Source organism: Spermophilus citellus (genome assembly GCF_964194105.1).
Source record: "Spermophilus citellus genome assembly, chromosome: 3".
NCBI classification, from domain to species: Eukaryota; Metazoa; Chordata; class Mammalia; order Rodentia; family Sciuridae; genus Spermophilus; species Spermophilus citellus.
Window position 1 is genome coordinate 12,127,537 of NC_138184.1, and position 27,661 is coordinate 12,155,197.

Sequence of the window (27,661 nt, forward strand, 5' to 3'; positions counted from 1 at the left end):
CAGCTCTTGGTCTCCTCAGCGATGCCTTGAGGTGGGTCCTGTGTTCACCCCCATCAAACGTGGAAGCTGGGGCTCAGCAAGTTGAGGGAGTACTCGAGGCCACCGAGTAAGGGACAGGGAGTGACTTTCTCATGGTGCTCTGACTCAGCATGGTGTCCATTTGTGTGTCTTCTCACTGTGTTCTTTTATGTTTTATAATACTGTTATTTGAGGGATGATTTACACCAAAGTTCATACATCTTAGTGTGAACCTTGATGAGTTTTATGTGTGTCTACACTGACTACTACCCCATCAAAACGTAAATACTTCATCACTGCAGAAGTCTCCCTTGGAGACCACCCCAGTCTGTAAGCCCTGTCCCCAGAGGTCACCACTGCTCCGACTTCTACCACCATAAGTTTTCACTTCCTGTTCATGGAAATTGAACCATACAGAGTCCTCTTCAGTTGTTTTTTCCACTGTATGTATCCTGTATTCACGTGGCACCCCTCAATACCATGTCAGTGAGGTTGATCCACGTTGCATGGTAACAGTGGCTGGTGCTGCCTTTTAGGGGCTTGAGCTCTTCTGTCAACAGCACTTCTCCTGGGCCTGTGCAGCTGTGAACTGCCTCAGCGTCTCTGCCTCCATATCGTGTCCACCCCCTTTGCTGCCCCGACCACTGATGAGACTGTTTCTGCTCCACTCTGCATGTAGGTGAGTTCATTTTTGAGGAATGTTTTCCCTAAACTAGCAGCACAAATCTGACTTATCTGAACCCTCCCTAATCTCTCTTTTCCCCCTTCAAGGCTGATGATACTAAGATAAGCATAACCAAGACATTTTCAGGATTTACAGGAGCTCCATGATCAACAGGTGGCCAGCGTGGGGCCATTGGAGAGATGTCTAGAAGTCTGGTCACCTGTCATTTCCTAACCTAACTCCCCTTCTTTCCCCCCTGCCTGAAGATTGAAAGGAGCTCAAGTGTCTGCTGAGTTAAGGCAGTCTTTTAGGCTGCTAGCCCACCATCAGCTTAGTTTTGTTGACTTAGCAAATAAATGATTTTCCTCACCCCAACAACTGCCCTTGATTCATTGGGCCCTTTTCAAGCAGGGGAGTAAACAGACTTGGGTTTGGCGGGAAATGTAAAATTTCCATGTTTTATGTCCTTTCACTGATTACTGTAGCAGAATAATTAAAGAGTTCCAAAGAAACAACTCTATTATTGTATTTATGCCTAACCTGCCCGTGTAATTCCTAACCTCTTTCTTACCCAGTGCTTTGTGATGCTGTGGTGAACAGAGGCATGATGATCCTTGAGACACTTTGGCTATTTCCTATTGCAAAAGTGATCTATCCCATTGCCTAAAGACTTAAAAAATGTCAAAAGCAAAAATGCAGAAAGCAAAGTTTGTTTGAAAACTTACTATACAGAGATAAACATGTAGCATATGCAAAAATATGTATTTGCACTTTATTTAGAAAATTTGGAGTATGCAGATATTTAGTGGGTTTTATTTAAGGTAAAAATTCTTATTTAGATTATTTTCAGAATGAAAACATGATTATTAATGTAGCACAGAGTTTGGGGTTGGGTTCCTTCTCTTATGAACTTAAAGAATAAAGACCCTGGACACAAGAATGATAGCAAAGTAATAGGATTTACTAGAGCAATAAGCAGAAAGCAGAGCTCCCCAAGAGGGAGGGGTCTCAGAGAGGGACAACAAAGTGTGGCTGTTGTCTAGGGGTTTATCTAGATATAGAGGTTTAAGGAAGTCAACCCCTGCCCACTCCTGATTGTACTAAAGGCACTCAGTGTCCATGGAGTGTCCATGCAGCCTTTAGTCCAGTCAAAATGTCCATCAGGCCCTTTTCCTGCCTTGGAGGGCCATGGACCAGAGCCACACAGGTCCTGACTTAAAAATAGCCCTTTTGTAAGTTTCTTAGCAGATATCTGCAGGTGCTGTTTGTACTCAGTACCCAGGAAGTGACCCAGGCCCATCTCCCTGTCTTCCCAGTCTTCTCTCCTACTCTTTACTTCTTACTTACTAACATGTCTGTCAGGAAATTATCTGGGGATCCTTTTTCTTGGCAATTTGGCCACTACTTCATGTCTATGAAGATCTTGAGTGGAATATGGCATTCTGGGGAGCCTTCCACATCCTCAGAAGCCTAAGTCCCACATAGAGCAAGGTCTCTTCCTTGTAGACACCACCATATTTTATTTCCATGAATTTTTTTTGTTGTTGTCAAAAAGTTTAAGGTGAGTTCTATTCCTTTTGAATGTTGTGGATGTGAGCATCCTGGGAGGCTGGTTTTCTTGCTTCTAGAATTTTTGCATGGAAGAGGCCTCATAGGAAGGGGGGGCAGTAGAAGAACGTTTAACAGAGAAAGTGAGGAATTGGGCTGCAGATGGCATCTGGATGTTGAGTTTGCTCAGCACCATGTCGGGCATGGACACATTTCAGGTTCTGCAGGAGTTGAATGTCAATCATGTCCTCCAAGAATCCCTTCACATGGCCAACACCATGGATTTCTTGAAACACACAGTCCAGAGTCTTTGTCCTGTCCTAATGGCTCAAAAGTGACTCAGTGGCGGTTCAGATTGTCCATGGGGATGGAGGATGTAGCTCCGGTGATCTTTCTAATTATTCTGGAGTGATAATTATTGAAAAGTGACATAAGATTATTGAAAAATAACTCAAGTTCCATTTAAAAAAGGAAAGAAAAGATTTGTTAGATAAAGAGATTTTAGCTATACAAACAAGAATGTGAGATGATGGGTAAGTTAATTTCCTTTATTACAGTAACCATTTTATTTTCTGTATATTCATGTGGCACACCTCAAATATACACAACGAGTTTTTAAATTATAGCTGTTAAGCCGTTGTGCCTGGTGGATGACCACTGGAGGGTCTTAGCAACTATCCTGCTCCCTAATTTTTAAATTTTTCAATTGACAAATAATTGTTCAGGTGAGCCTAAGGTCATCATCAGGGTCTTTAGGAGAGTAAGAGGGGCTAGGAGACTCAGATAGGGGTGGGGACACAATGATAATAAAAGGGAAGGAGGTGGGTGGGAGGGAGGGAGAGAGAATAATGTAAGGTCAGTGGACAGGCAGGCATGATGGTGGAGTCCAGGAGGGCAGGGGAAGCATGGTCTGTGGACAGGAGGAGAGAAATTCTGCCAATACCAGGGAACATGAGCTCTGGGAGCAGGTAGTGTGACCTTACCATGCTGGGTCTGGAGGCGTCGGACACAGCCTTGCTAGACAGAGTGTAGGACTCAGGTTCAGTTGTCCATTTCCAGATCTTCTTGAGCCATGTCCTGTACTGCTCCTGGACCTGCAGAGGCAACCCACACTGTGGATCAGCTCACAGAGAGGGGTGTGGGTGGGGAGGCATGGGTGGGAGCTGGGCAGGGGTACCTGTTGGCTGAGGAGGCAGTACACCAGGAAGATGAAGACGCCCTGCAGGCTGTTGACGATGGTGAAGAGGTAGGCCATGACGGGGGCCAGGGGGCCCACCTGCAGGACACCCAGACACCAGGTGCAGCCCAAGATGAAGAGATGAGCAATTGCTTTAAATGTCAGCATCCTAGGTTGGAGGAGAATGGAGGATTATAATGTACCCATAACATAATCAGGCTTTTCTCCTCTCCACCCATGGATGCACCTACTCTTCCCTGTGAGCGATTTCTTGGACTGAACTCTGATCTTTACTCTCAGTGATAACCCACAGTAGAAATGCCATTTTGGGTCCAGGATAGATTTTTGACTTGGACCCAGGATAGTGAATATTCATAAGCTTACTTCAAAAAATTTTATGATGTTCCATGAGGATCCCTAATTTCATTAATCTAGCATTACTGAGGGTGCCCTGTGCTAGGGCTTGGACATAAAAAAAACACAAAGAGAAGCTGGGAGCTGGGGGCAGGGGTGCACACCTGTAGCCCCAGCTCCTCAGGAGGCTGAGGCAAGAGGATCACTTGAGCTCAGGGATTGGAGGCCAGCCAGGGAAACACTATCTCAGAAAACAAACACAGGACAAAATTTCTGTTTTCATTAATCGATTGCTCTGTTCAAGTGGTAATACAACTAAATAGCGATATGCAAAAATTTGAAAGGTTAATCAGAGGAACCCAGAAGAAAGAGCATGAATTTTACACAAGATGCTGAGTGAAGGAACAACCCCGCCCCCTGGAGGATTGAACTGGAATAGCGTTTTTCTACAGGGGAACAGTTACAGGGTGAGAAGGATTCTGAGCTGAGAGTGGGACAAGAAAGTGCAGCCTGAGACGTGGCGACTGTCAGGAGAACAACAATGCTCTTGGCACTCTTGCTGTGGAAGAACTGAAAAAGAGTCCAAGCATTGCTGATCAGCCAACGCCAATTCCTCCTGAGGCTGAGGGAGTCCCAAGCTGGGATCAGAGTTGGAGGCATTTTGTGGCATCAGCAGCAGAGCCACCCAGAAGCCCCCCAGGAGGGACACGAGGGCTGCCAAGGCACATAGATTTGCTCTTGGGCATCATCCACCTCTGTGGGGTTGTGTCCCCTGGTCCATCTCACCTCGTGTTCTGGAGGGTGGACACATCTCTGTTGATAGAGGACAGCTTGCTCTTCACAATCCAGAGGGTCATCAGGAAGAAAACCAAATTGACCTTCAAGAAACCACAGAGGAAAGACAGCAGCATGAATCTGACATAATTTTCCTGTGTACATAAATGACAACATCATAGTGAATCCCACCATCATGTACATTCATGAGAATGGGCTCTTAACTAGATAAGGTATATTCCATGCTTATGTAATTGTATTAGAATGGATTCTACCATCACGTATAAGTAAAATGAACCCCCCCAAAAGAAACCACAGGAGGTTTATGAATATCTTCTTTTCTCTTTTGCAGTTCTGGTCAGGGAACCCAGACCCTAGTGCATGCCAGGCAAGCTCTCTGCCCTTAAGCTATATCCCCATCAGGGAAAGTTTTATTGAATAAAAATATAAATCTGTTATCTCTGCATTCTAGCCCTTGCAGCATCAATTACACCAAAGTGGCTTTTAGTATTTGACAATAGCATTAGAATTTGTAGATGCAGAAGTCTTGGAAAACCCAACCCAACCCGTAACAATCCAGGATAGTCCTGTTCTCATCACCATCCTTATAATCCTGCTCTTCTAGTGACCCTCATGTGGACAGCAAGGAACTCTTATGACATCACTCACACAAGAGATGGCACAGGCAGGTCCAAGGAAGCCCCACACAAACCCCTGTTCTGGGTTGAGCCAGCAACTGAGCAAGAGAGAGAACAACATCACTTTGCTGTGTTCATGTAGGAATCCACGACCAGAGTCACTCCACACCATGAACAACCACAAGGACGGGAAGCCAGACTCCCTGTATGTGTGATATGTCACAGTACACTCTACTGCTTAAGCTCTGAAATACTCAAAATGCTACTTTGGTTCAAGTGATGACTGTGGACATGCTCAAGAGGAGAAGGACAAGTGGGGTCCACATTTACCGAGCAGGGGTGCCATACAGGTGAGGTCTGGCTGCTGCAGACACGGCCACGATGGCAGCTGGGACCCCGTAGCCCACAGGGAACATGAGCCTCCTCATGAGCCTGTTTCTGCTGGAGGAACTGAGCACAGTCAGGTTCCGCGCGGTGAGGAAGAGGAACAGCCCCTCCAGCAGCATCCAGGTGAAGGAGGCCAGGTAGAGATAGTGCAGGGCGCCCGCGGTGACCGCGCACAGCACCTGGGGAGGAGAGAGACCCCAGGGCAGAAGTCAGGGTCTGGGCGTGGCCCAGGATGCCCCCTGCGCCCTGTGGTGGGGGATTCTGCTGTGCACCAGGCGCTGCACTGTGGTGCTTCAGCCATGGGCTGTGTGTGTGCTCCCATAGATCACAGCAGAGCTGGAGAGGTCCTGCTGCCCTGTGATGTCACAGCCTCCCAGTGCTGCCCTGGGGCATTCCTCATGCAGTAGTGGTGACGTCACAGCCTCCCAGCGCTGCCCTGCAGCGTTCCTCATGCAGTAGTGGGGATCCTCTTGTGCACAAACCCCCTGCACTGCTGGTTACTGAACAGCAGGTAAACACAAGGTCGGGCAGGACCTAATACTTACAAATGCCAACCAATGATCATGTGGCGGCTTATGAATTTACTACACTATGCTTTTCACATTATTTTAGAAGTGACTGTAGTTCACAGGGCTTAGTATCTTGTCTCCAAATGGTGCTGATCCTGGGAACAGCTCAGGGCGCACACTGAATGACAGTATAAGTAGCTGAATATTCACCCATCCCTGGGCTCTTAAGAGAAAGAAGCTCATTAAGTAATTCCTTGAATCAAAGCAGAGAAAATAATCAACCCAGAAGGTGGGCAGACCTATAAGCAGGAGGAAAGCAGCAGGAAATAGCAAGGAAGCAAACCCCACAGCCCACAGCACTCCAACAATTGACTCTGTAGGCACGACAACAGAGGAAATGTTGGAGAAGAATTTAGAAAGCTCCTAGTTAAAATGTTGAAAGAGCTAAAAAAGATGTAAGGAATGAACCTGGAGAAGATACAGGAAGTGGAGGATCATTTCAATCAAGCCAGATTCTAAAAATGAACCAAATAGGAATTTTGAAAATGAAGGACTTGATAAACCAAATTAAAAATTCAGTAGAACCTCCTGTTTCTTCTCATAAAAAATGTCTGCTGTAAAACGGGGTGCCCCGTGACGCCAGCCAGTCGCCTCCATCGTGTCTCCTGATTGAATCAGGAGGCCACGTCCTGTGATTGACGGATGCCATCTAGTATTTGTGTCAGGGTTCACCCTACATGGTCCCCTAATGAAGGAACTTCCCCAGGATGCAAGCCCTGTTGCTAAGCAACACGAGATGTAGGTGATGGAGTCGTCAAGAGGGTTCGTTTTCTCGTTGAATCCGTCAACGTGAAATAGGCATCGACCACCTCTGGACTTCCCGGGACCCAGGCTGTTTGATTAGGAGCTGGGCAGCCTGGCTCCTGAGTTCAGCACCCCTGGGCGGGCGGGGCAGGGACACCTGGGTACCTTGGGCTGCGTTCTGTCGATGGCCATGAGGAAGAGCAGGTGGGCCAGCAGGAGGTTGAGCGAGAGCTGCAGGTGCAGGGAGGTGCTGGTGTTCTGGATGGCTCTGCACAGGAGGAAGGTGAGGGCCGCCAGAACCAGGCACAGCAGTGACACACTCAGCCCCACGCAGGTGATGACACTCAGCACGGGGTCGTCGTCCTGGGGCAGAGGGAGGAGCCTTCACAGCCACGTTCTCGGCTGCGGGGTAGGGACCTTCTGCTATGAGTCATTTGGTGCAGCAGATTCAGGAATGGAGGGACGGGGTCCATGTGTGAAGCTGGTAGGGGAGGGGCTCCAGGTTCAGAAGGTTGGACTGTTAGGTTTTCTGAACGGAGCAGGTAAACAGATGTTGTTTGTGTGGATTTTGTTTTTGCAACATATCTGTCAATTTGAAATGGTTTCCCAAGAAAATGTTTGAAAACAAAGTTTGAACCCTGCAGGTGACATTTGTGCATGCTACATTTGAGACCCTGATGTAAAGACAAAATTGGGAAATTAGGAGGCAGGACAGAGGAGGAGCAGAGGGAAAGAATGACACCTGATAAATGAAACGGAGGCAAAACTTTCAAAATAAATGGCTCTGGGTAAAGAGTAATGGGGTGGTGGGTTTTAAGAGGACTTGGAGAAATAGGTGGGAAAATGTAAACTATAAGTTACCATCATCATTAACTTTCTTCATTTAACCAAGTATCTGATCTATTTGTATTATTTTTGTTCTTGAAACATATCTAAAAATTTGAAATTGTTTCCTAAGAAAGCATTTAAAAATAAAAGTTCCTCCAGGCAATATTATCATTGCTGAGTTAAAAATTTTTTTTAGTAGTAGACACAATACCTTTATTTAATTTATTTATTTTTATGTGTGCGGAGGATTGAACCCAGTGCCTCACATGTGCTAGGCAAGATCTGTACCACTAAGCCCCAGCCCCAGTCCACATGTGCTGAATTTTGAAATTTCTGGTGTAAAGTCAATTAAAGCTAATTTCATATATATATATATATATATACACACACACACAAAAACAAAAAACAGATGTTCGGTTGATATGCCTGAATCAGCCATAGGAGAGTGCAGCCCCTGGTCCCTCATCCCTTGTCCTGACACCCCTTGTCCTCTGTGACCTCCTTATAACCAGATCGTTCTTTTTGCAAACCAATAACCATGACCACTCTAGTCTTACAGATCCTGGTAGTGAACAGAATTCTAATTTATCTTTACATCTCCACTCCTTGCTGTGACACAAACCTTTCTCTAGTTATTCAGTCCTGTGATAAGCTAGGTGTTGGGATTTTGCAGGTGGAATTTAGGTTGTTGACTTTTAGATTAGGGAGTTTATTCTCCTGGGTCTGGTGTAATCAGGTGATTGCTTTAAAGATCTGGAATCTTCCTGTGAAAACACATTCAAAACTTGAAAGGGATTCCACAAGAGGGACATTTTCATGCTGGTTTTTAGATGGGAACACTGGTGTTTTGTGAGAAGGCCAACAAGAGAGCCATATGAGGAGAAATGTGGGTGGCTCTTAGGAACTTAGTGTGGTCCCCCCTGACAGCTGCTAAGAGAAGGGAACTGAACTCTGCCTGCAACCAGGGAGCTGGAGGAGGGCTGCAAGACCCAGAAGAGACTGCAGCCCTGGCTGATGTGATCTTGTCAGTCTTTTAGAATCTGTACAAGGAACTCATCCCCCTGTGCTGGGTTGCTGACCCACAGAAACCATGAGGGAACAAATTTGTTTTACTTCAGCAGCGACATTTGCATAAGTGTGCTTTGCAGCAATCGATGCTGAAGGCAGCCTCTCACCTGCACATCATAGTGGACCATGAGGACGGCAAAGCTGCTGAGGTGGGTACAGTGGCAGGTGGTGCTGCCATCTCCAGTGCCCGCTGTCCTGCAGCCTTCAGTGGCCCAGAGACCACATCCATTCTGGCTGTGGTCCCAGAAGACACAGAGCACCTCATGCCTTGGTGCAAGGGTCACTGGCTGTAGGAACAGGACAGGGGTGTGAGCTGGTCTTCCTGTGCTCAGAGATGCTGACCCAGGAAGGGCTGGCTTTCCTGTGTGGGGTTCACCTGTGGGGAGTCCTGCTGAACCTCAAGGTTAAGAGGACAACAAGGGTGTTCCTGGGCCTGGGGCTCTTCCCACACCATGGTCCCCCCCCCCCACTCACAGGATGGGAGAAGGTGAAGGTAACTGGCGAACTGAGGTTCTGGGTGTTGTTGCTGCTCAAAAAGGCTGAGACGACATCAGAGAGCAGGACAGAGGAGACTCTTGGCAGCAAGTCCTCGTGTGTCCCATGGGGAGCCACCTGCTTCTCAGGCTCCAGGACCAGGGGAGCCTCAGCCAGCAGCTTGCCCATCCCTGGGGTGGAGACCAAGCCCACCACAGAAGGGTCTGCAGGACGAGGCCACGGGTGAGTCTCAGGGTCTCCTCCTGGGCCTCCTCCTTAGATGGCCTCTCCTCCTTTTGACTTGTTGTATTATAATGATACATAATAGCGGGACTTGCTGCTCCACATTCACACGTGCACACAACAGAATGTGGCCCCATCACTCCCCAGAACCTCCCCTTTGGATGCTCTTCTAGTGACCTTTTCCCACCCACAACACCCTTTAGTCTTGAATTCTGTATTTTGGGCATCTTTTCCCACCCTGAGGCCTCTTCCAAACAGGATGGTACTGGTGTAAGGTGGACATTCCACCTTCTCCCCATCTCAGATGTTACCTGTGTAACCAGATTCCTGTGCCAGATTCCAGTTCAGCTGCATCTTTGCCTGATTCTGACTCAAGGTGACATTGCCATCTCCTCGATCTTGTACCTCTAGGGACAGTTCTATGAGTCATGGGAAGAAGAAGAGTTATGTTAGGAACATATATATATATATGTGTATATGTGGATATTGTATATGTACACGTGTATATCACATATATCAAGGACCTACGTGTAACCTCCAATTCACTATAACCACACACATGTATATGTGTATATATATACACAAATATATATACACATACATATATGTGTGGGGGGCCGTCACACTGAATGGCTAGCATTTTCCTCCCATGATCGGTAGAGGCTCTGTCAGTCACTTTCGTAGTGGCCCTAGACACTCTCCCGATCCTCAAAGTAGCAGAATGTGTCTTCATGCATAGGTGTGGCCTCCCACAGCCCCAGGGGTCGAGTTACCTTTTCTGTCCTTGTAACCCTGTCCCTCTTGACCTTTTTTGGATAGAACTTTCTCAAGAATGAGGGTCCCTCCAATAAAAATTCACTTGCAAACGTGCTAGCTCTCTCTCGCCAGCCTCTCATGACTTTTCCTTGCTCTCCCCTTTGGGGGACTTGAGGCTGAGAGTGGAGGAGCTGTCCTGAAGCTTGATTTAAAGTTATAATATGTGTCTGTGTTTTATTTAGTATCCCAGTAAATTCACTCAAGCAACCTTTAGTTTAGCTGCCCGAGCTGGTCGGGGGCAGCATATATGTATATAATAATTCTTTGTTTCTTCAGATTTTGTATATATGTGTATTATATGTGTTGTGCATACATGTGTGTATATACACACACATATACAAAATCTGAAGCTACAAAGAATTATAACAGAGCAAATGTCACCAACTATTTAGATAACTTAGGTGAAATAGACAAATTCTTATGGTCGCACAAACTACCAAAACTGACTCAAGAATAAGTAAAAAATCTGAAGAGACCTATAATGGATAAAGATATTGAATCAATAATGAAATACCTCCCTGATGAACATCCGAGATAGATGGCTTTGATTGTGAATTTCACCAGCCATTTATGGAAAAATGAACATGACTTCTTTTTAACCTCTTTCAAACAACTGAAGACGGGACAGTATCTAGTAAGTCCTGGAGGCCAATATTACTCTGAGGCCAAAACCAGATAAAGACATCACAAGAGACCACACTGGCCTCTACAGGGCCCAGGCGCACAACATGCCTTGTTCACCCCTCCCCCAGTGGGGCAGAGACCACCAGAGCCTAGCCTTTCATGCAACACCACCCCTTCGGGCCAGCAGACTACCGTGGGAGGTCAAGCCCAGCGGCCTAGATCTACCCACTCCAACTTACACAGGTCCCAGATCTAGGATGCAGTAGCATCCACTGAGGGACACCAGCAGGGTCTGGAAGCCCAACATCAAGGTGAGGTACAGACAATCTGCATGGGTACTACAAGAATATAGGGAAGAATCTGTAATATCTCAGATCCACGCTGCAAGAAAGGAAGACGCATAGACGACATGAAAAAACAAGGGAGGAAAGTGCCCCAAACAAACCAGGACACTATAATAACAGAACCCACAGACAGTGCAGTTGATGAAATGTTGGAGAAGGAGTTCAGAAGGTTCAGAGTTAAAATGATCTGTGAATTAAAGAATGGCCTAAATGAGCAAATACAAGCAAAAATTGATCACTCCAACAATGAGATAAGAGAGCAAAGACAGGTAGCAAAAGATTACTTTAAGAAAGGGATAGAAACCCTGAAAAAAAAAACCAGTCAGAAATCCTTGAAATGAAGGATACAATAAATCAAATAAAAAACTCAATAGAAAGCATAACCAACAGACTAAATCACTTGGAAGAAAGAAAATCAGATAATGAAGACAAAGTTTATAGTCTGGAAAATAAAGTTGATCACCCAGTGAAGAAAGTTAGAAACCATGAACAGAACATCCAAGAATTATGGGACAGCTTCAAAAGACCAAGTCTAAGACTTATTGGGATAGAGGAAGGCACAGAGTTTTAAACCAAAGGAATGCACAATTTCTTCAATGAGATAATATCAGAAAATTTCCCAAGAATGAAGAACAAATTGGAAAACCAAATACAAGAGGTTTTAAATTAAAACCCTATCTCTCACCATGCACAAAACTCAACTCAAAGTGGATCAAGGACGTAGGAATTAAACCAGAGACTCTCCATCTAACAGAAGAAAAAGTAGGCCCTAATCTTCATCATGTGGGATGAGGCCCCAACTTCCTTAATAAGACTCCTATAGCAAGAATTAACATTTATTGTTTCTTGGTTTTAACAAGAAATAAAACCAAGAAACAATAAATGGGATGAAATCAAATTAAATTGTTCTTTCTCAGCAAAAGAAACAACCTGTGAGGTGAATAGAGAGCCTACATCTTGGGAGCAAATCTTTACCCTTCACACATCAGATAGAGCACTAATCTCTAGGGTATATAGAGAACTCAAAAAGCTAAGCACCAAAAAAACCAAATAACCCAATCAACAAATGGGCCAAGGACCTGAAGAGACACTTCTCAGAAGATGATGTACAATCAGTCAACAAACACATGAAAAAATGTTCATCATCACTAGCAATTAGAGAAGTGCAAATCAAAACCACTCCAGTCAGAATGGAAGCTATTATGAAGACAAACAACAATAAGTTGGCGAGGATGTGGAGAAAAAGCTACACTCATACACTGCTGGTGGGACTGCAAATTGGTGCAGCCAATATAGAAAGCAATATGGAGATTTCTTGGAAAATTGGGTATGGAACCACCATTTGATCCAGCTATCCCTCTCCTCGGTTTATACCCAAAGGACTTAAAAATATTATACTACAGGGACACACCTACATCAATGTTTATGGCAGCACATTTCACAATAGCTAAACTTTTGTGGAGCCAACCTGGATGCCCTTCAGTGGATAAATGCATAAAAATGTGGCATATACACAATGGAATATTCAGCAATAAAAGAGAATAAAATCATGGCATTTGCAGGTAAATGGATGGAGTAAGAGAAGATAATGCTAAGTGAAGTTAGTCAATCCCAAAAAACCAAATTCTGAATGTTTTCTTTGATATAAGAGGCTGATTCATAGTGGGATAGAGAGAGGGAGCATGGGAGGAATAGATGAACTCTAGATAGGTCAGAGGGGTGGGAGGGGAAAGGAGGAGGCATGGGGTTAGAAATGATGGTGTGATAATCATTTTTATCCAAAGTACATGTACAAAGATATGAATTGGTGTGAATATGCTATGTATACAACCAGAAAAAAAATAAAATAAAAAAGAAGGTTAAAAAAGAGGCACAAAAATACATGTATGAAGACATGAATTGGTGTCAACATACTTTATATACAACCAGAGATATGAAAAATTGTGCTGTATATGTGTAATAAGAATTGTAATGCATTCTGCTGTCATTTATTTTTTTTAAATAAAAGAATACAAATAAAAAAGAAAGAAAATAAGAAACCTATATCTCTTATGAACATAGACACAACAATCTCTAACAAAATATTAGGAATAAAATTAAGTAAGAGACTCAGGACTTGTACATAGAGAACTACAGAAGGTTTTGAAAGGCATTAAAGACCCCAAATGAAGGCAAGGACACCTTGTGTTCACGGATGGGGAAACTATATTGGTAAGATGGTGACATGCCCCAAAGAGATCTAAAAAGGCAATGTCATCCCTATCCATGTCCCAACAGCCATTAATATTATAATTTTCTTAAATAGAAAAACTCCCCTTAAAACTAACACAGCATTGCAAGAGATCCAAGTAGTTAAAGCATGGCTGAAAAGAGCAACAATGGTGGAGGACTCACACTCCTGATTTCAGAACTGACAGCAAATGAGCAGAGCCCAAAGCAGCGTGGTACTGGCATGAAGACAGAGGGAAAGGTGAGCCCAGAAATAAACCTACACCTCTGCAGTCAGTTGGTTTTCAGCCAGGGACCAAGACTACTGAATGGGCATAAGAACAGTCTCTTCAATGATTGATGAGGGATTACTGGATATCCAAGGAAAAAGAAGGATGTGGACCCCTACCTCACACCACACACACGGATTAACTCAAAATAGAACAAAGGCCTCCATCTAAGAACTGAAGCCCATAGGAGACCTTGGATTTGGCAATGAATTGTTAGATATGATGTTGAATGCACAGCAATGAAGGAGAAAGTAGATAAAGTAGACTTCCTCAAAATTGAAAACATCTGACATTAAAGTGAAACGATTATCACAGATGTGAAAAGATAATCTATAGGATGGAGAAAGCATTTCCAAGTTGCACATCTCATAATGGTTTCCTGTCAAAGTAGATGAAAAGCTCTTGCAACTCAACAACCAAAGGACCAACCCAATCACAGATGCACAAAGGATCTGACCAGATATTTCTCCAAAAAGATACACAAATGGCCCAGAGGCACATGAACAGATGCTAACCATCACCAGTCAACAGGGAGTTGCAACTCAAACAGGCAAGGAGACATCACCTCAAATACAATAGAAAGGCCATGATAAAAACCAGCTGAATCAGAAGTAACATGTTTTGCCGAAGCCATGGAGAGGGGATCCTTGCACCCCGCTGGTGGTACTATGAAATAGTGTGGCCATTCTGCAATCAGTCTGGTGGTTCCCCCAAAACTACACATGCAATTACCATGTTACCTACCAAGTCCAGTCCTTACAGACACACCAAAGCACTGAGAACAGTTTTCAAACAAACACTTATACATCAATATTCTTAGTGGTAAGGCACAATAGCCAAGAAGTGGAACTAACCCAAATGTTCATCAGTGGCTGAGTGGGTCAGCACAACACCCATAGGATGGAATCATATTCAGCCATGAAAAGGGATGGAGTGATGCTATGCCATGCTCAACAGAATTATTCTAGGAGAAAAAGCTAGAGGGACAGGTCACACTTTGTATGATTGCTTTTTACTAAATGGTGGAATAGGCAGCCCCATTAAGACAGCAAGCAGGTGAGTGGATGCCAGGGTTGGGGGAGGGGAGGAGTGAGGGATGAAAACTGAGGAGGCACTGAGTTTGATTTTGGAGAAAACTGTCTTGGAAATGGAGGTGATGGCTGCATCAGTTTGTGAATGTTCTTAATTCCACTGAAATGTCGAACCCTGGATTTTAAATGGTGAACTTAATTTGTGAAATTTGTAAAATGAATTTTACCACAATAAAACAATTAATACCAAAATATCAAGCAAGATTAGTTTACATTACTCCAAATTAGCTTTTGGAAGCTGTTTCTATTTTGTTACCTAAAATTCTTAGAAAAAAAAATTTTTTTTTTAGTTGTGGATGGACACAACACCTTTGCTTTATTCACTTATTTGTATGTGGTGCTAAGGATGGAACCCTGTGCCTCTAGGCAAGTGCTCTACCACTGAGCTACAACCCCAGCCCCCCTAAAATTCCTTATTGTCATTTTCTGCTGATAATGTATACTATATTGTACATGTGTACTCTTTTTGGTTTTATGCCTTTTTCACTGTTGTGATTATTTATGTGAGTCACTGAGGTACAGTGTGGCCACTCAGCTCTAGTGGGATCAGAAGAGGAATGAGGCTAGGAACAGGGGCTGGTGCAGACCCAGGGACTTACGTGTGCCTGCAGAATAATTGAAGGTCGCTGTCCCCTCAGGCAGACCCCTGCTCAGGTTTCTCAGGGCACTCTCCAGGCCTGTCAGCAGGTGAGTGGCCACGCAGTGCTTCTGTGAGGGGGGCAGGGTCTCCAGGTCCCCAGGGGTCTCCAGCAGCTCATCCACCTCCTGCATGATCCCCTGGAGGGATGGGGGCACAGAGCAGGTGGACTCGGGCCAGAAGGACCACATGAAGAGCTTGACCACTCAGCCCCAGAAAACAGACCCAGACACTGTCCAGTTGGGGATAGAGAGAGCATGGTTTGGGACTCCCTGGGTGGTCCTTGCTCCTCAGAGGTCAGCCCTGGTTCATGACTGTCAAGGATGACAAAGACCAGGATGAGAGCAAGAGGAAGACAGTGCACGTGGGCGTCCAACAGTGTGTGTGGCTCCCAGTGTCCTCTTCCGCCTGCCCTGGAGAGGGGCCAGCTCAGAACAGGACCCCACTGTGCTTGGGCCTGTCCCCCTTCCCCCAGACCACAGCTGCCCCCTCCCTCTATGGGAGGTCTCCCCCTGCTTCCCCTGGATCCTGCCCTTACCTGGATGGTGTCCTTGGCCTGATCTGGCTTGAAATCCCTGTGCAGATTGTTGACTTTGTCAAAGAAGCGGGAGAGACTCTGGGGAGGTGAGATGAGGGGTCACGGGTGGGTGGGAAGCTCAGGGCCAAGGGGTGGACAGGGTGCTGCCTCAGGGATTCCCACCTCCCTGTCCTGGCTGGGGCGCTCACCTGGCTGTGGACTCCAGGGGGCAGAGGCCAGGTAAAGAAGGGCTTGACTGCGGGGACAGGACAGTGGTTCATTAGGAGGAGTGCACGTGTGCGTTCGTGGGTGTGTATGAGCATGTGCACGTGGGTGTGCACGTGTGTGGGGTGGGGGAGGTTCTGGGGTCAGGGAAGGCTGGGAACCTTTGCAGATGGTGCTGTTCCAGCCATTGACGCTCCCAGGAATCAGCTCCCAGCCTGGGCGGCAGTGGCACTGGTACGACCCCAGGGTGTTGGTGCAGATGGCGGACTGGTGGCACTGATGCTGCCCAGAGCTGCACTCGTCCACATCTGGGGACAGAGACAGAGGGGTCAGTCCTGCCTCAGCCAGGACCAGTGCTCTCTGCTGTCCGAGCTCCACCCCCTTCTTCCCGCCATTAGTGCCCTGCCAGGCTGCGGTGCTGCCACCTGGCGACCCACACCTTTGAGAGGTGGGTGCCAGATCAAGGGGTGTGCGAGCCCTGTGCAGGTGCAGACTGTGAGGCTGCGGGTAACTCGTCACCCAGTTAGTCACTAGCTGCTGCCCAGGGCCCCGGGAGCCTCCCGACAGACCCCAGCTCCTCCCCCAGGACCAGGTCTTTCCAGTCCAGCCCCCGGAGCTTTAGTTGGCGCAGGCGCAGCAGCACTGGACGTGGTCGGTTTGCCCGGGAGGGCTGCGATCCCGGCTGTTCTGCGGGCCTCTGAGTGTGGCCTCTGAGCCCCACCTTCGCACACAGTGTTCTTCAGGCCGTTGGGGGATCCGCGCACCGGCTTCCAGCCGGGTCGGCAGCGGCACTGGTAGCTGCCCACTTGGTTGAGGCAGTGGGCGGATTTGTGGCACGGGTTTTGTCCAGAGGCGCATTCATTCACATCTAGGACAAAGCAGGGGGTCAGTCCCCGCCCCTGATCGGCTCCCACGCCCCTACTCACTGCACCCACTTCTCCATCATTTTGCTGTCCCAAACCAAGGACCTCTGCATGTGCCTCACTTGGTGACTTCAATTTCAGAGCACCCTAAGGTGGCCTCCTTGCATGAAGGGCACAGCAGTTTACAGGAGGTGGAGCCAGAGGGAAACTGAGGCCAGGGGGTGGAATTTCCAGACCAAGGACTCTGGTCGCCCTCTTTCTGGCCATGGTGGATGCTCCTTGTCAGAACTGAAAGTGACTCTCTTTTACTCTCAGGTGACAGACCAGGAAGAGCTGAGGCCAGATGGCCCTGCGGCCTCCCTTAGGCAGAGCCTGAGCCCCTTGGCCGGTGGGAACCTGCAGGTCTTCTCCCTCCTTGGGCGCAGGACCTGCCTCTGCTGCACCCCTGGATCCTGTCCACCCTCAGGGGTTCTCCTGGGGCCTCTACCTGTGCACAGCTTCGGGTCCTCTGGGTTGAGCTCAAAGCCAGGAAGACACTTGCAGGTATAGTTGCCCTGAGTGTTGGTGCAGGTGCTGCGGCCCTTGCAGATTCTGGGGTTCTGCTTACATTCATCCACTTCTGCAAGAGGAAGAAGAGGGGCAGGATGTGGGCAGCCGGCAGCTTCAGGTGGCTTGATGGGTTGGATGCGAATGTTGTGATCAGAGGGTTTGGCTCTGTCAGCCCAGGCTGGGAGTCAGCCAGGTTCCTGGCATGGAGGCATGGGGTGGACCCACTGTGTCCCCAGGTTCCTTTCCTAACCCACAAGGAGGCTCTTCATGGGGAGCATGGTCTCCAGACCCTCTATTGTCCTTCCAGTGCCCTCTGCCTCCCTGGGAGGCAGGGTCAAGGCCAGCTGGGTCAGGGTGTCATGGCCACATGTGTCCTGGCTTGAGGATTTGGAGCAGAGGCCAGATGGGTCCTCCTGGGACCCCAGTGCAGGGGAAGCACTGAGCTCCCAAGTGGGGCCTGTCTTGGCTTCCAGGGTGGCCTTTGGCCTGATTTTGCTAGTGTGACTGCTCGATGGCTGAGTTGTCCCTGGGTCCCAGTGACCTAGCAGGACAGGTTCTCTCATCCCACTAGCTCTGAGAGCCCAGCTCCAAAGAAAGGAACCAAGATCCGTCCCTGAGCCAGGCCCACTGGGAAAAGACTTAATGGCAGGGATAGGAGTGAGGACCATGCCAGAGAGCCCAGGGTTGACATCCAGCCAGGCAGCTCTGAGACCATGCAGGTGTCTTCCTGACCCCATGAAGGCATCCTTGTCCTATGGAGGCCAGCTGGGGGTGGACAGCAGCAGTGAGTGGAGCCATGGGGACTGGGAAGGGTGGCAGGCATTTCTGTCATCTGTCTTTCACCTCCACCGGGACACAGACCTGTGGCCTGCTGCGTGGGACCCACTATCTGCCTCTGTCCCCAGTGGTCAGGCCCCTGGCATCTGGATTGACCTCCTCTGGAGAGGGTTGGGGCTGGGCAGTGGTTCTACCTCATCCTCCCTTACTGTGTGTTCCAAGTGGAGCATCTTCTTCCACCCGATTCAGTGTCACCCTGCCCACCCCTGTCCTGACACACCATCCTTCAGTGTCCTTAAGCGGACCAAAGTCAGGATGGAGAGAGCAGCGTAGAGAAATGAATGAGGCTGAGAGGTGCAGAAGGGCGTGGCAGATGGGGGCGTGGCAGGCGGGGGCGTGGCTGGTGTGTCTGGCGGAGGAGGGCGTGTCCGAGGAAGGCGTGTCCGAGGAGGGCGTGTCTGAGGAGGGCTTCATTGAGAAAGCGTGGGGCACTGGGAGCGTCCTCTCCAGGCCAGAGTATTGGCTGTGGACTGGACCTACCCTCGAGTTTCCTTCCTCCTGAATTTCCCGACTGGGTCCCTGGGTCCATGGTGGCTAGGGGGCCCAGGAGTGTTCCAGGTGGCTGAGTCCTTGTGGGCCCCGGAAGGGGCAGGGCTCATTCCAGCAGCTGCTAGCATTGGGAAGAGGTCCAAGTGGCGCTGGAAGGAGCTCGCCACAGGCTCCTGGGATATCTTGACCCCTCCCCCTTGCTGTTCATGCAAAACAGATGCCAGATGGGCACAGGGTGTTTTGAAGGTCCAGAAGTGGCCCTCTGAGAAGGGTTCTGAGTTTTGGGGAGTGAACAGATATGAGCAGTCAAGGGTCTTGCATGGCTCTGAGATGCCTGGAGAAGGTGGGGCAAGGAGCCCAGGGAGTGGGTACCAGGTCTGCCCATCACTGACTCCATGGGCTGTGAGGCCAGCGGTCCTATCTTCAGGTGCAGTGAAGACCACAGTGTTGAAGGGTGAGGAGGGAACGAGTAGGGCCCAGCTGAGCCCCTCACTGAGCTGAGCCCACGGGGGCGGGGGTGTCTTGCACCTCACCCCTGCTCACCCTGCCTCTGCCTATCCACCTGAATGAGCTCTGCCCCCTCACCCCACAAGCCCTGGCTTCTTTCTAACCTAGCAACACAGCGTGGGGCACAGAGGGCGTGCCAATAACGATAGCCACCATCTGAGGCCGAGGGCTTGTACTTAGGAGGATCCTGACCCTTAGGTGCAGTTGTCCAGGCTGCTCACTGCGTCAGGGTGCCCAAGCCCATGGTAAGCAGGGGCTGAAAACCAACCCACTTTTCAGTCATCAGATGCGGCTGTGTCCACCTGGAGAGGAGGAGCTTTTTGAAAATTCATAAAAAAGCTTTTTCCCTTTGGTCAAGGCTTGTACATATGACACAATGTGCACCCACGGGGATCCTGTCTGGTCAAAGTCTCCTTTCATCCTCAGTTTAGCCAGGCTGTCTTACAGGCACCTGTAATTTTCATAATCCTCCTGGGAGACACAGGAGGTAGGCACTGTTATGATCACCTTCATGATATAGATGGGTAGACCAAGTTCAAAGAGAGGTAGTGATTTGACTAATAACATGCAGCTAACAGGTGGCACAGGCACAGGCAGCCAGTCGCAGAGCTGGCCCCTGACGTTCATGCTACCCTGCTTCTGTGCTGGGCGACAGGTACACACACCTGCCTGTCTCAGACCAGGGCACCACTCCTGTAACCAGGGTTCTGCCGCCTAGATGTCACAGGAAAGGGCCTGGCAACCTCAACCCTGATGATGGGGAGGTGGGGGAAGGGCCTACCTTGCAGCTGTTCTCCTCTCGTTAATAAAGGATTCTTGGCTCCAGAAATGAGCACACAGCCTGGGCTGCACATGCAGCAACTGTGCCCTGTATGACCTGGCCGTCTGCAGATTTTCCACAGGGCACTCTCATGGCCCTCATTTGGTGATGTCTGCAACACGACGGGTCAGAGGCTCAACTCCCAAAGTTGTGCTTTCTCTCAGGAAAGAGACCCTGGTGCTCAGCCTGACCCTGCTGTGAGATGTGGACAGACCTAAGACCTCAGGAGGACCTCCTGAGGCCGGGCTGCCCTGGAAGTCCCAGGACCACTCTGCTCTCTGGAGCAGAGCCCGAGGACATGTGGGTTCAGATTCTGTACCAAGGTGGGGCCTGGCAAGGGATCTACATCTCCTCTCCATCCTGGAGTGGCAGAGGGAGGCCCAGCCATTACCTGGAACCTCCCCAGTGGGAATTTTTGCACCACTGGGGTCCTACAGGTGGTCTACACTCAGGAAGAAGGTGGCAGTGATGGCCACTCTTGATGCCTAAGCAGTGGGGGTGGGAGACCATGGCCAAGGGCTTCCCAGAGTGACACTCATCATTAACACCTGAGGATAAAGCCAGGTGCTCAGAAACAGAGCAAAGCTGGGCACATCCCATGACTTGACTTCAGAATCTCCTGTGAAGCTGTAGTGACAACACAGTGTGGTTCTGTATGGGGACACACACACAGCCATGGAGCAGAACAGACAGCCCAGAAAAACCCACGTATTTACAGCTGATTTTTGATGAAGGTGCCAAGAACGCACAATGGGAAGGACTCTTCAGTAAAAGGTCTGGGACCCTGGACATGCCAACCAGGAGGACATCAGACCCTCCCCTCACACCACATAAAAATCACCTCAGATTAAACAGTGAAGGTCAGATTGGACCTGCCCAGCTGCTTAGCGGAGAGCACAGGGGAGAGCTGGTGACGTTGGCCTGTCAGTGATGGTTTGGATGGGACCCAAGGCACAGGCAGCAAAATACAAATGGACCAACGGGATCGTAGCCAACTAACAGCTTTTGAAAAGCAAAGGAAACAGTGGACAGAGTGAGGGACAACTCAGGGAATGGGAGGCACACTCACAAGCCAAGCATCTTATTAGGTGTCAATATGCAAAGTATCATGAGGAGCTTGATCAAGCAACTCAGCAGTAAGAAACCCGCTCACCCCATCCGCCAATGGGCAAGTGACCTGAACAGATGCTTCTCAAAGGACGACAGGAGAAGGGCCCAGAGGCCCAGGAGAAATCCCCCGCCATCGCCAATCCTCAGGGGACTAGAAATGAACTGTGATGAAATGTCACCTCATATCTGCTGGGTGGCTGTTGGGGAAGCCCGATGTGCACATGGGTGGCCAGCAGTCAGAGCAAAGGACGCTGTGCACACCATGGCTGGGAATGAAAGTGAGCCCCCCTGTGACGGAAGGGAGTGGGGATGGTCCTCAGATATTAAAAATAGAACTACCTCTGAGCCACATCTAAATCTCTGCTTATTTTTTATTTTGAGGCAGGGTCTCAGTAAGTTGCTTAGGGCCTTGCTAAGTTGTTGAGGCTGGCCTGAAACTTGTGATCCTCCTGCGTCATCCTCCAGAGCTGCTGGATCCCAGGTGTGTACCACTGGGTCTGGCCAATGTTCTGTATTCTTGAAATCACCAAGGGATTAGATTTGAGGTATTCTCAGCATGTGAGCCTTCCCAGTGTGCACACATGTTTCAAAATATCATTCTGTATATGATGAATATCTACAATATTTTTATTTGTCAGTTAAAGAAATAAAGGAAAAAAAATAAGAAAACACTCTTTAGAGGGATGACTGAGATGGTTGTGTAACAGGAATGTCCTCAGTGCCACAGAACTAGTGTACTGGAACATGGTTAAAATGATAAGTTTTATGGATGCAGATTTCATCACAATTTTAAAAAACCACGCCACTGAGCACCAACAAGAAGAACTAAAGCAAGGTGCTCAAGCAGGTGAGGTGGCACAGGCTGTAATCCCAGTGACTCAGGAGACTGCGGCAGGAGGATTGAAAGTTCAAGACCAGCCTCAACAACAGGGAGGTCCTAAGAAATTTAGCAAGACCCTGTCTCCAAATAAATAGTGAAAAGGGCTGGGATGTGGTCAGTGGTAAGGCCCCAGGGTTAGATCCCCAGGACCAAAACAAAAAACCAAAAATAAAACAAACCCAGGTGCTCAGGCCCAGCCTGCATCCAATTCCAGCTGCCTTTCCTCACAGCAGCACAAATGCACCCTCGATCGTCCCCAGGAATCCCCCAGCTCCTAGTGTGGCACTCAGAACTGTGGGTGGACACTGACAGGCCTTTCCTAGGTGCCCAGCTTGTCTCCGGGGAGTCTTGCTGTCCCCACCCCTGGAGGAAGTTCCCCCTTATCAGAGAGGGCCACAGACACGAAATGAGGAAGCTTCTGGAAGCAGCTCCCAGCTGAGGCCCGGGGTGTTTCCTGGCGTCTTATCTCTCCTGGTCTCTAAACGTGAGGGGAACATGCTCAGGAAGCAGGTCCCCTTTGAGTGCCACAGGGACCCACAGGACAGAGGCCTGAGGTGAATGGCCAACACAGCGCCTCATGAACCCCAGACAGGAGTGAGTGACAGCTCATGGCAGATGGCCCTGGGTGTCCCAGAAAGGGGCCAACGGTTCCCGGAGCCCAGAGGATTCCTGGGTCAGGATGAGGCAGGGAGGGCTTCTGGTCTCCTGGGCCCATTTTGCACCTGAGGATGCCCTGCTGGGACCCCTCATCCGGGCTGTGTGGATCCACAGCAGGACGGGCCAGGACAGGGCTGATGCTCCCTAAGGACCCCTGTCCAGCCCCCATGGGGCGATCACAGACCCCTCCCCTGTTCCCAGCTGGTAGCAATGGCTGCAGAGGTGTGCCATAGGTGGAGGGGACGAGGTGGGGTGGGGTCACGTGGGGACAGCTGGGAATGAGGTGCAGCAGCACCCCAGGGGACCTTCCACCAACTCCCACATTTCCCCACATCCTGGGCTCAGCCTCCCCCCCCAGCTCCCTGGGTTCCCCAGTAATGAGCCACTGAGAGCCCCCACCTCATGGGATCTTTGGGCTCCAGGCTCCTGGGGGCAGGTACAAGGAGGGCTCCAAGAGAGGAGGTGGTTTTGCTGATCCCATGCTGCTCTCGGGTGGCCAGTCCAGGCTTCGGACCCAGGGAGCTGACCCCTGCCTCTGACCTTGGCCTCCACACCACCTCCCTCTCTGTGCTGGTGGGACAGTGGCCTGGAGTGGGCACCACCTCTGTCAACCAGGGCCTTGGCCCCTGTGTGCCACAGGATAGCTCTGTCCCAGTCCTCTGGCTGACACCCCTGGATCCTGACCCAGGGGACAATGCTGAGGTGGGCATGGGCTGGAAGCTCCTCATCCCCCCATTGGCAGGCTGATACCAAGTCCTGGGGCCCAGGCCCTGTTCAGCTCAGAAGCCATTGCTAATAGCACTTTCTGGGAGCCAGGACCTGCTCAGTGCCTTTGGATCTCATTTCCCTCCTCATGACACTCCCCTCTCCTACTTTGTTCCCCTGGTTCTGGGGACTGACCCAGGGATTTGTACCTGGTAGACAAGTGCTCTACCACTGAGCTACGGCCCAGACCCAGGACTCCCCTTCTGCAGATGGACACACTGCAGCACAGAGAGGTGAGGTGACTTGTCTGAAGTCACAGAGTGAACCAAGAGCAAAACTACGTCTGGTTTGGTTTTGATTTTCTCAGTGCTGGGGAGGGAGCCCAGGGCCCTGGTCATGCCAGGCAAGGGCTATGCCCGGGAGCCACACCCCAGCCTCTACCTTTGTTTGTAGCTTTAGAAGATCAGGGCTCCTTCCTGTGGGTTATTCTTTTTTTCTCTCTCCCCCACTTTTTCCCCACCTGGGATGGGGTCTCTCTGTTTCCCACGCTGTCCTTGGACTCCTGGGCTTGAGTGATGCTCCTGCCTCAGCCTCCCAAGTAGCTGAGACCACAGGCACTGGCCACTGAGGCTGGATTTTTTTTATTTTATTTTTTTAAAAACACAATGATGTCATCACATCACACATGTCCACAGGGTTTCCTGATAAGCACCCTGGTCATTGTCACGGGAAGAGCTATCATGATGGCGCCAAGCAGCTGGTCCCAGAGTGCCCTGACCCTCCCCTCCTCTCTTGCTGGTGTTGGGTGCACGCACAGCTGCCCCATCTCACAGTCCAGACGCTGAGGCTATAACTGGGCGCTGTCCCCAGATCAGCTCTGGTGCCCTGAACTGTATGTGGGGTGGGGGTGAGGGGTGGGCCTTACCTTGACATGTGTTCTCACTCTCATTAGTGAACTTTTTTGCCCCAGAAAGGAGCCCATAGCCCGGGCTGCACATGCAGTAGTAGCTCCCCTCCATATTGTGGCAGTCAGCAAATTTTCCACAGGACACTTTCATGGGTGGCACACATTCATTGATGTCTGCAACATAATAGGACCAAGGGTCACCTCCCATAGATGTGTGGTCTTACAGGCAAGAGACTCCTGTCCCCTTTCTAAACCAGCATGGGGTCTGACGTTGAGTTAGTGTCTTCTGGACAGAATCCTGAGCTGTACTGCTGAGGCTGTGCTGTAGCTGGAGCAAGCCCTTCCTAAAGACCACACAGTCTGCTCTGTTCATCTCAGTCCTCTGGCTGTGTCCACTCCCAGTTTGGACACAGGGGACAATGCCAAGGTGGGAGTTGGGCTAGAAGATCAGCATCATCCTCTTCAGATGTAAGGGCAGGCTCATGCTGAGGGCCATTGCCAAGTAGGAATGACGCATCGAAATTTCCTTGCCAGCGTACCCCATGTTAAATGGATTTCGCTGTTGACATTGCATGTAAGGTGACCTTGTTCAAGGACCAGGGCGGATCCGGGTTTAGAGCTGATCAGGTTTGAGGAAGTATCCCGGTCCTTGGGTTTAAGGCATTCCCGGTTTAAGACAAGTTTAGGGCGATCCCAGTTTAAGACAATATGGGTTTTAGGGAAGTTGGAGGTTGAAGATTATTGCTGCTGGAAATAGGGCATTCCTGCTACCTGAGCCCCCATTGAGTTCTCGGGAGATTCAGAAAGTGGGAAAGAAAGCCTCGTGGAGTAGGTGAATTGGGCGGCGGCAGAACTGGGATTTCCCCAGAACGTGTTTGTTGAAGGCCGGTGTGAGTTCGGGAATAAAGAATTGCTGTTTGAATCTACAAGGTGTGTGGTGGCTCGTGATCCTGTGCCCAGCCAAAACATTGGCAGGCTCAGACCAACTCCTGGGGCCCAAGTCCTCTCTGTGCAGGAAGCCATGCCATTCCCTGGTCTCTCTGCCAACTTACTCTTTCCTTTCTCTTTTTTGTCTTTGATGATGGCGTTGAGGTCAAAGGCTCAGCCCTTGAACTTACCCGTGACCCCACTGGCACTGGGCACCTGCAGTCTCTGATGTGCCCTGCCCCTCCCCCATCCTCTTTACCATCACAGATCTCCAGGGGGTCAGTGAAGATCTCTGTAGACGAAGAGGCAAACCCCGGCTTGCAGCGACAGGCGGTGGCGCTGACACATTCCGAGTTAGGAGGGCACCGGGGGTTACAGGCTGTGGGGGCACAGACTGGTCAGAGGCTGGGAGGGGGCAATGTGCTCCCCAGAGGAGGTCCCAGGATGTGGGGAGATGCTCTGAGCCTCCCTGCCCAGGCCTCTCCTCCCTGGGCTGCAGGTGCAGGGCCCCTCCCAGGCTCTGGCTGTGGACACACAGCTCCCCCACACTCACCCTGAGAGCCCTGGGCTCCGGCTCTGGAGAGACTCAGCAGGACACACAGCAGCCCTGTGACAGAGAGGGCAGGTCAGCGGGCCCAGCAGAAAGAGGAGGCTGGAGGCGATGCACTGGAGGACAGGGGCTGTGGACCCTCCTGGGCTCGGATCTGGTCCACTCCTCAGAGGGACCCAGGTGGCGCCTCCCAGAGGGTCTGGGGGATGGGAAGGGGGCTGAGCCTGGCAAGCTCTGGGCTCCAGCCGTGGCTCTCCTGGCCTGTGGGTGGGGGACTGGAGCCTGGTGGCCCTGGTTCAGACCCTGGAGCACAGGCAGGCTGCCTCACTGCCCTGCCTCAGTTTCCCTTTCTGTGGAGTGGGGACAAGATGACACCCACGTCCTAGGGTCACATGGGAACAAACCCCAGTGTGTCAGGTGTTTACCACCATCACTGACCTTTAGGTAGGAAGGGAGGGTCAGGGCCAGCTGGTCTCTCAGGTCCCCTGCCTGGTCTCTCAGGTGCTCTGGCCCTGTCCCCTTCCTGGGACACACACCACACCAGCCACCTGGCCTGCAGCTGTGGCTGGAGCACCTGAGAGCCACATCTGCCACCACCACTGTCAGCCCCACGGCCTGTCCTGGGACCCCGTGGTGCCCTATTACCCCCCAACAGGAAGGTGCTGTGGGCAGGTGCTGGGCTCAGGCTGAGGGGGCCTCCTCCTGCTGTTCCTGCCACTCAGCAGCTGCCCCCTCCTGGGGCACATCCTGGGGACCCTCCTCAATCAACGGGGCCTTAGGTACATGAGCCTCTTGCTGTTCAACAGAGAGACAGGTGAGGAGTCAAAGAGAGTCTGGTTCTCAATCCCTAAAATAAAGCCTAGGGGTATTGGTGGTTCCTTCTTGGTCAATTTATCTAATGCGCTGCCTGGACAGCTGGTCAGGCTCTAAACATTGCCGTGAGGCCTTCATCAGAGGAGACCCCATTGAATGTGAAGATGCAAGTAAAGCAGGATCCCCTCTCCTGTGTGGGGCTCATCTAACCCATGGCTGCCCTAAGAGACCAAGACTGGCCCCCTAGGAGGACGGAGTTCTGGCCCAGACTGCTTCTGGACCTGAGATGGCACATCAGCTCCTCCCTGGTCTCCATCCTGACACTTCCTCCCTGGTCTCCATCCTGCCACCTCCTCCCTGGTCTCCATCCTGCACCTACCTGGCAGAGTCTGGACTTCTCAGCCTGCACAATTGCATGAGCCATGTTCTTAAAATAACCAAGTTCCCCTCTCTCTGTAGCGCCCCATTGGTCCTGTTTATCTGGAGAGTCCTGCTGCATCAGGGAGTAAATGAGAAACCCCCCTGTGTGCTAAAGTTTGTGCTAGGGAGTAACTTTCTAGGAACAACTTTCTCCTTTGAGAACTCAATAATTTAAAAAAAGGAGCTGACATCCTTTACAAATACCCTCCCTGCTCTCCCTAACAGCAACAGTGAGAAAAACAGCCAGAAATGAAGGAAAGGACTTGCTGGTGGCTCCTAGCTCCCTTTCTTGCCTGTCACATGTCATGATTCCACTTACCATGGAGCAGTCTTAGACATCCGCTCCTCATGGTGCCGAGACCAGCCAGCCCAGTGACGGAGGATGTTTG

The 27,661-nt window shown here is 49.9% G+C and overlaps 1 protein-coding gene across 1 annotated transcript; it reads right to left on the minus strand.

The window, feature by feature from the left end:
• Window positions 1–2,275: 2,275 nt before the first annotated feature.
• On the minus strand, window positions 2,276–27,661 carry LOC308644463 (adhesion G protein-coupled receptor E2-like). Its single transcript, XM_081285634.1, has 20 exons — window positions 27,592–27,661; window positions 26,043–26,096; window positions 25,749–25,868; window positions 24,581–24,736; window positions 17,589–17,720; window positions 16,960–17,106; window positions 16,400–16,546; window positions 16,223–16,269; window positions 16,035–16,112; window positions 15,459–15,636; window positions 9,798–9,905; window positions 9,247–9,467; window positions 8,877–9,056; window positions 7,039–7,236; window positions 5,504–5,739; window positions 5,205–5,271; window positions 4,548–4,639; window positions 3,408–3,576; window positions 3,214–3,324; window positions 2,276–2,633 (listed from the first exon to the last, which is right to left on the minus strand). The coding sequence occupies exons 1-20, from the start codon at window positions 27,620–27,622 to the stop codon at window positions 2,625–2,627; spliced, it is 2,481 nt and encodes an 826-aa protein (XP_081141760.1). The 5' UTR covers window positions 27,623–27,661; the 3' UTR covers window positions 2,276–2,624.

Coding starts and splice junctions, on each gene's coding strand:
- LOC308644463 (XM_081285634.1), bottom strand. CDS start 27,622: ATGAGGAGCGGATGTCTAAGACTGCTCCATG. Junction 9,468..9,797: donor ACAGGAATCTGGTTACACAG/GTAACATCTGAG, acceptor CTCGTCCTGCAG/ACCCTTCTGTGGTGGGCTTG. Junction 4,640..5,204: donor CTGCCTGTGCCATCTCTTGT/GTGAGTGATGTC, acceptor GGTTTCTTGAAG/GTCAATTTGGTTTTCTTCCT.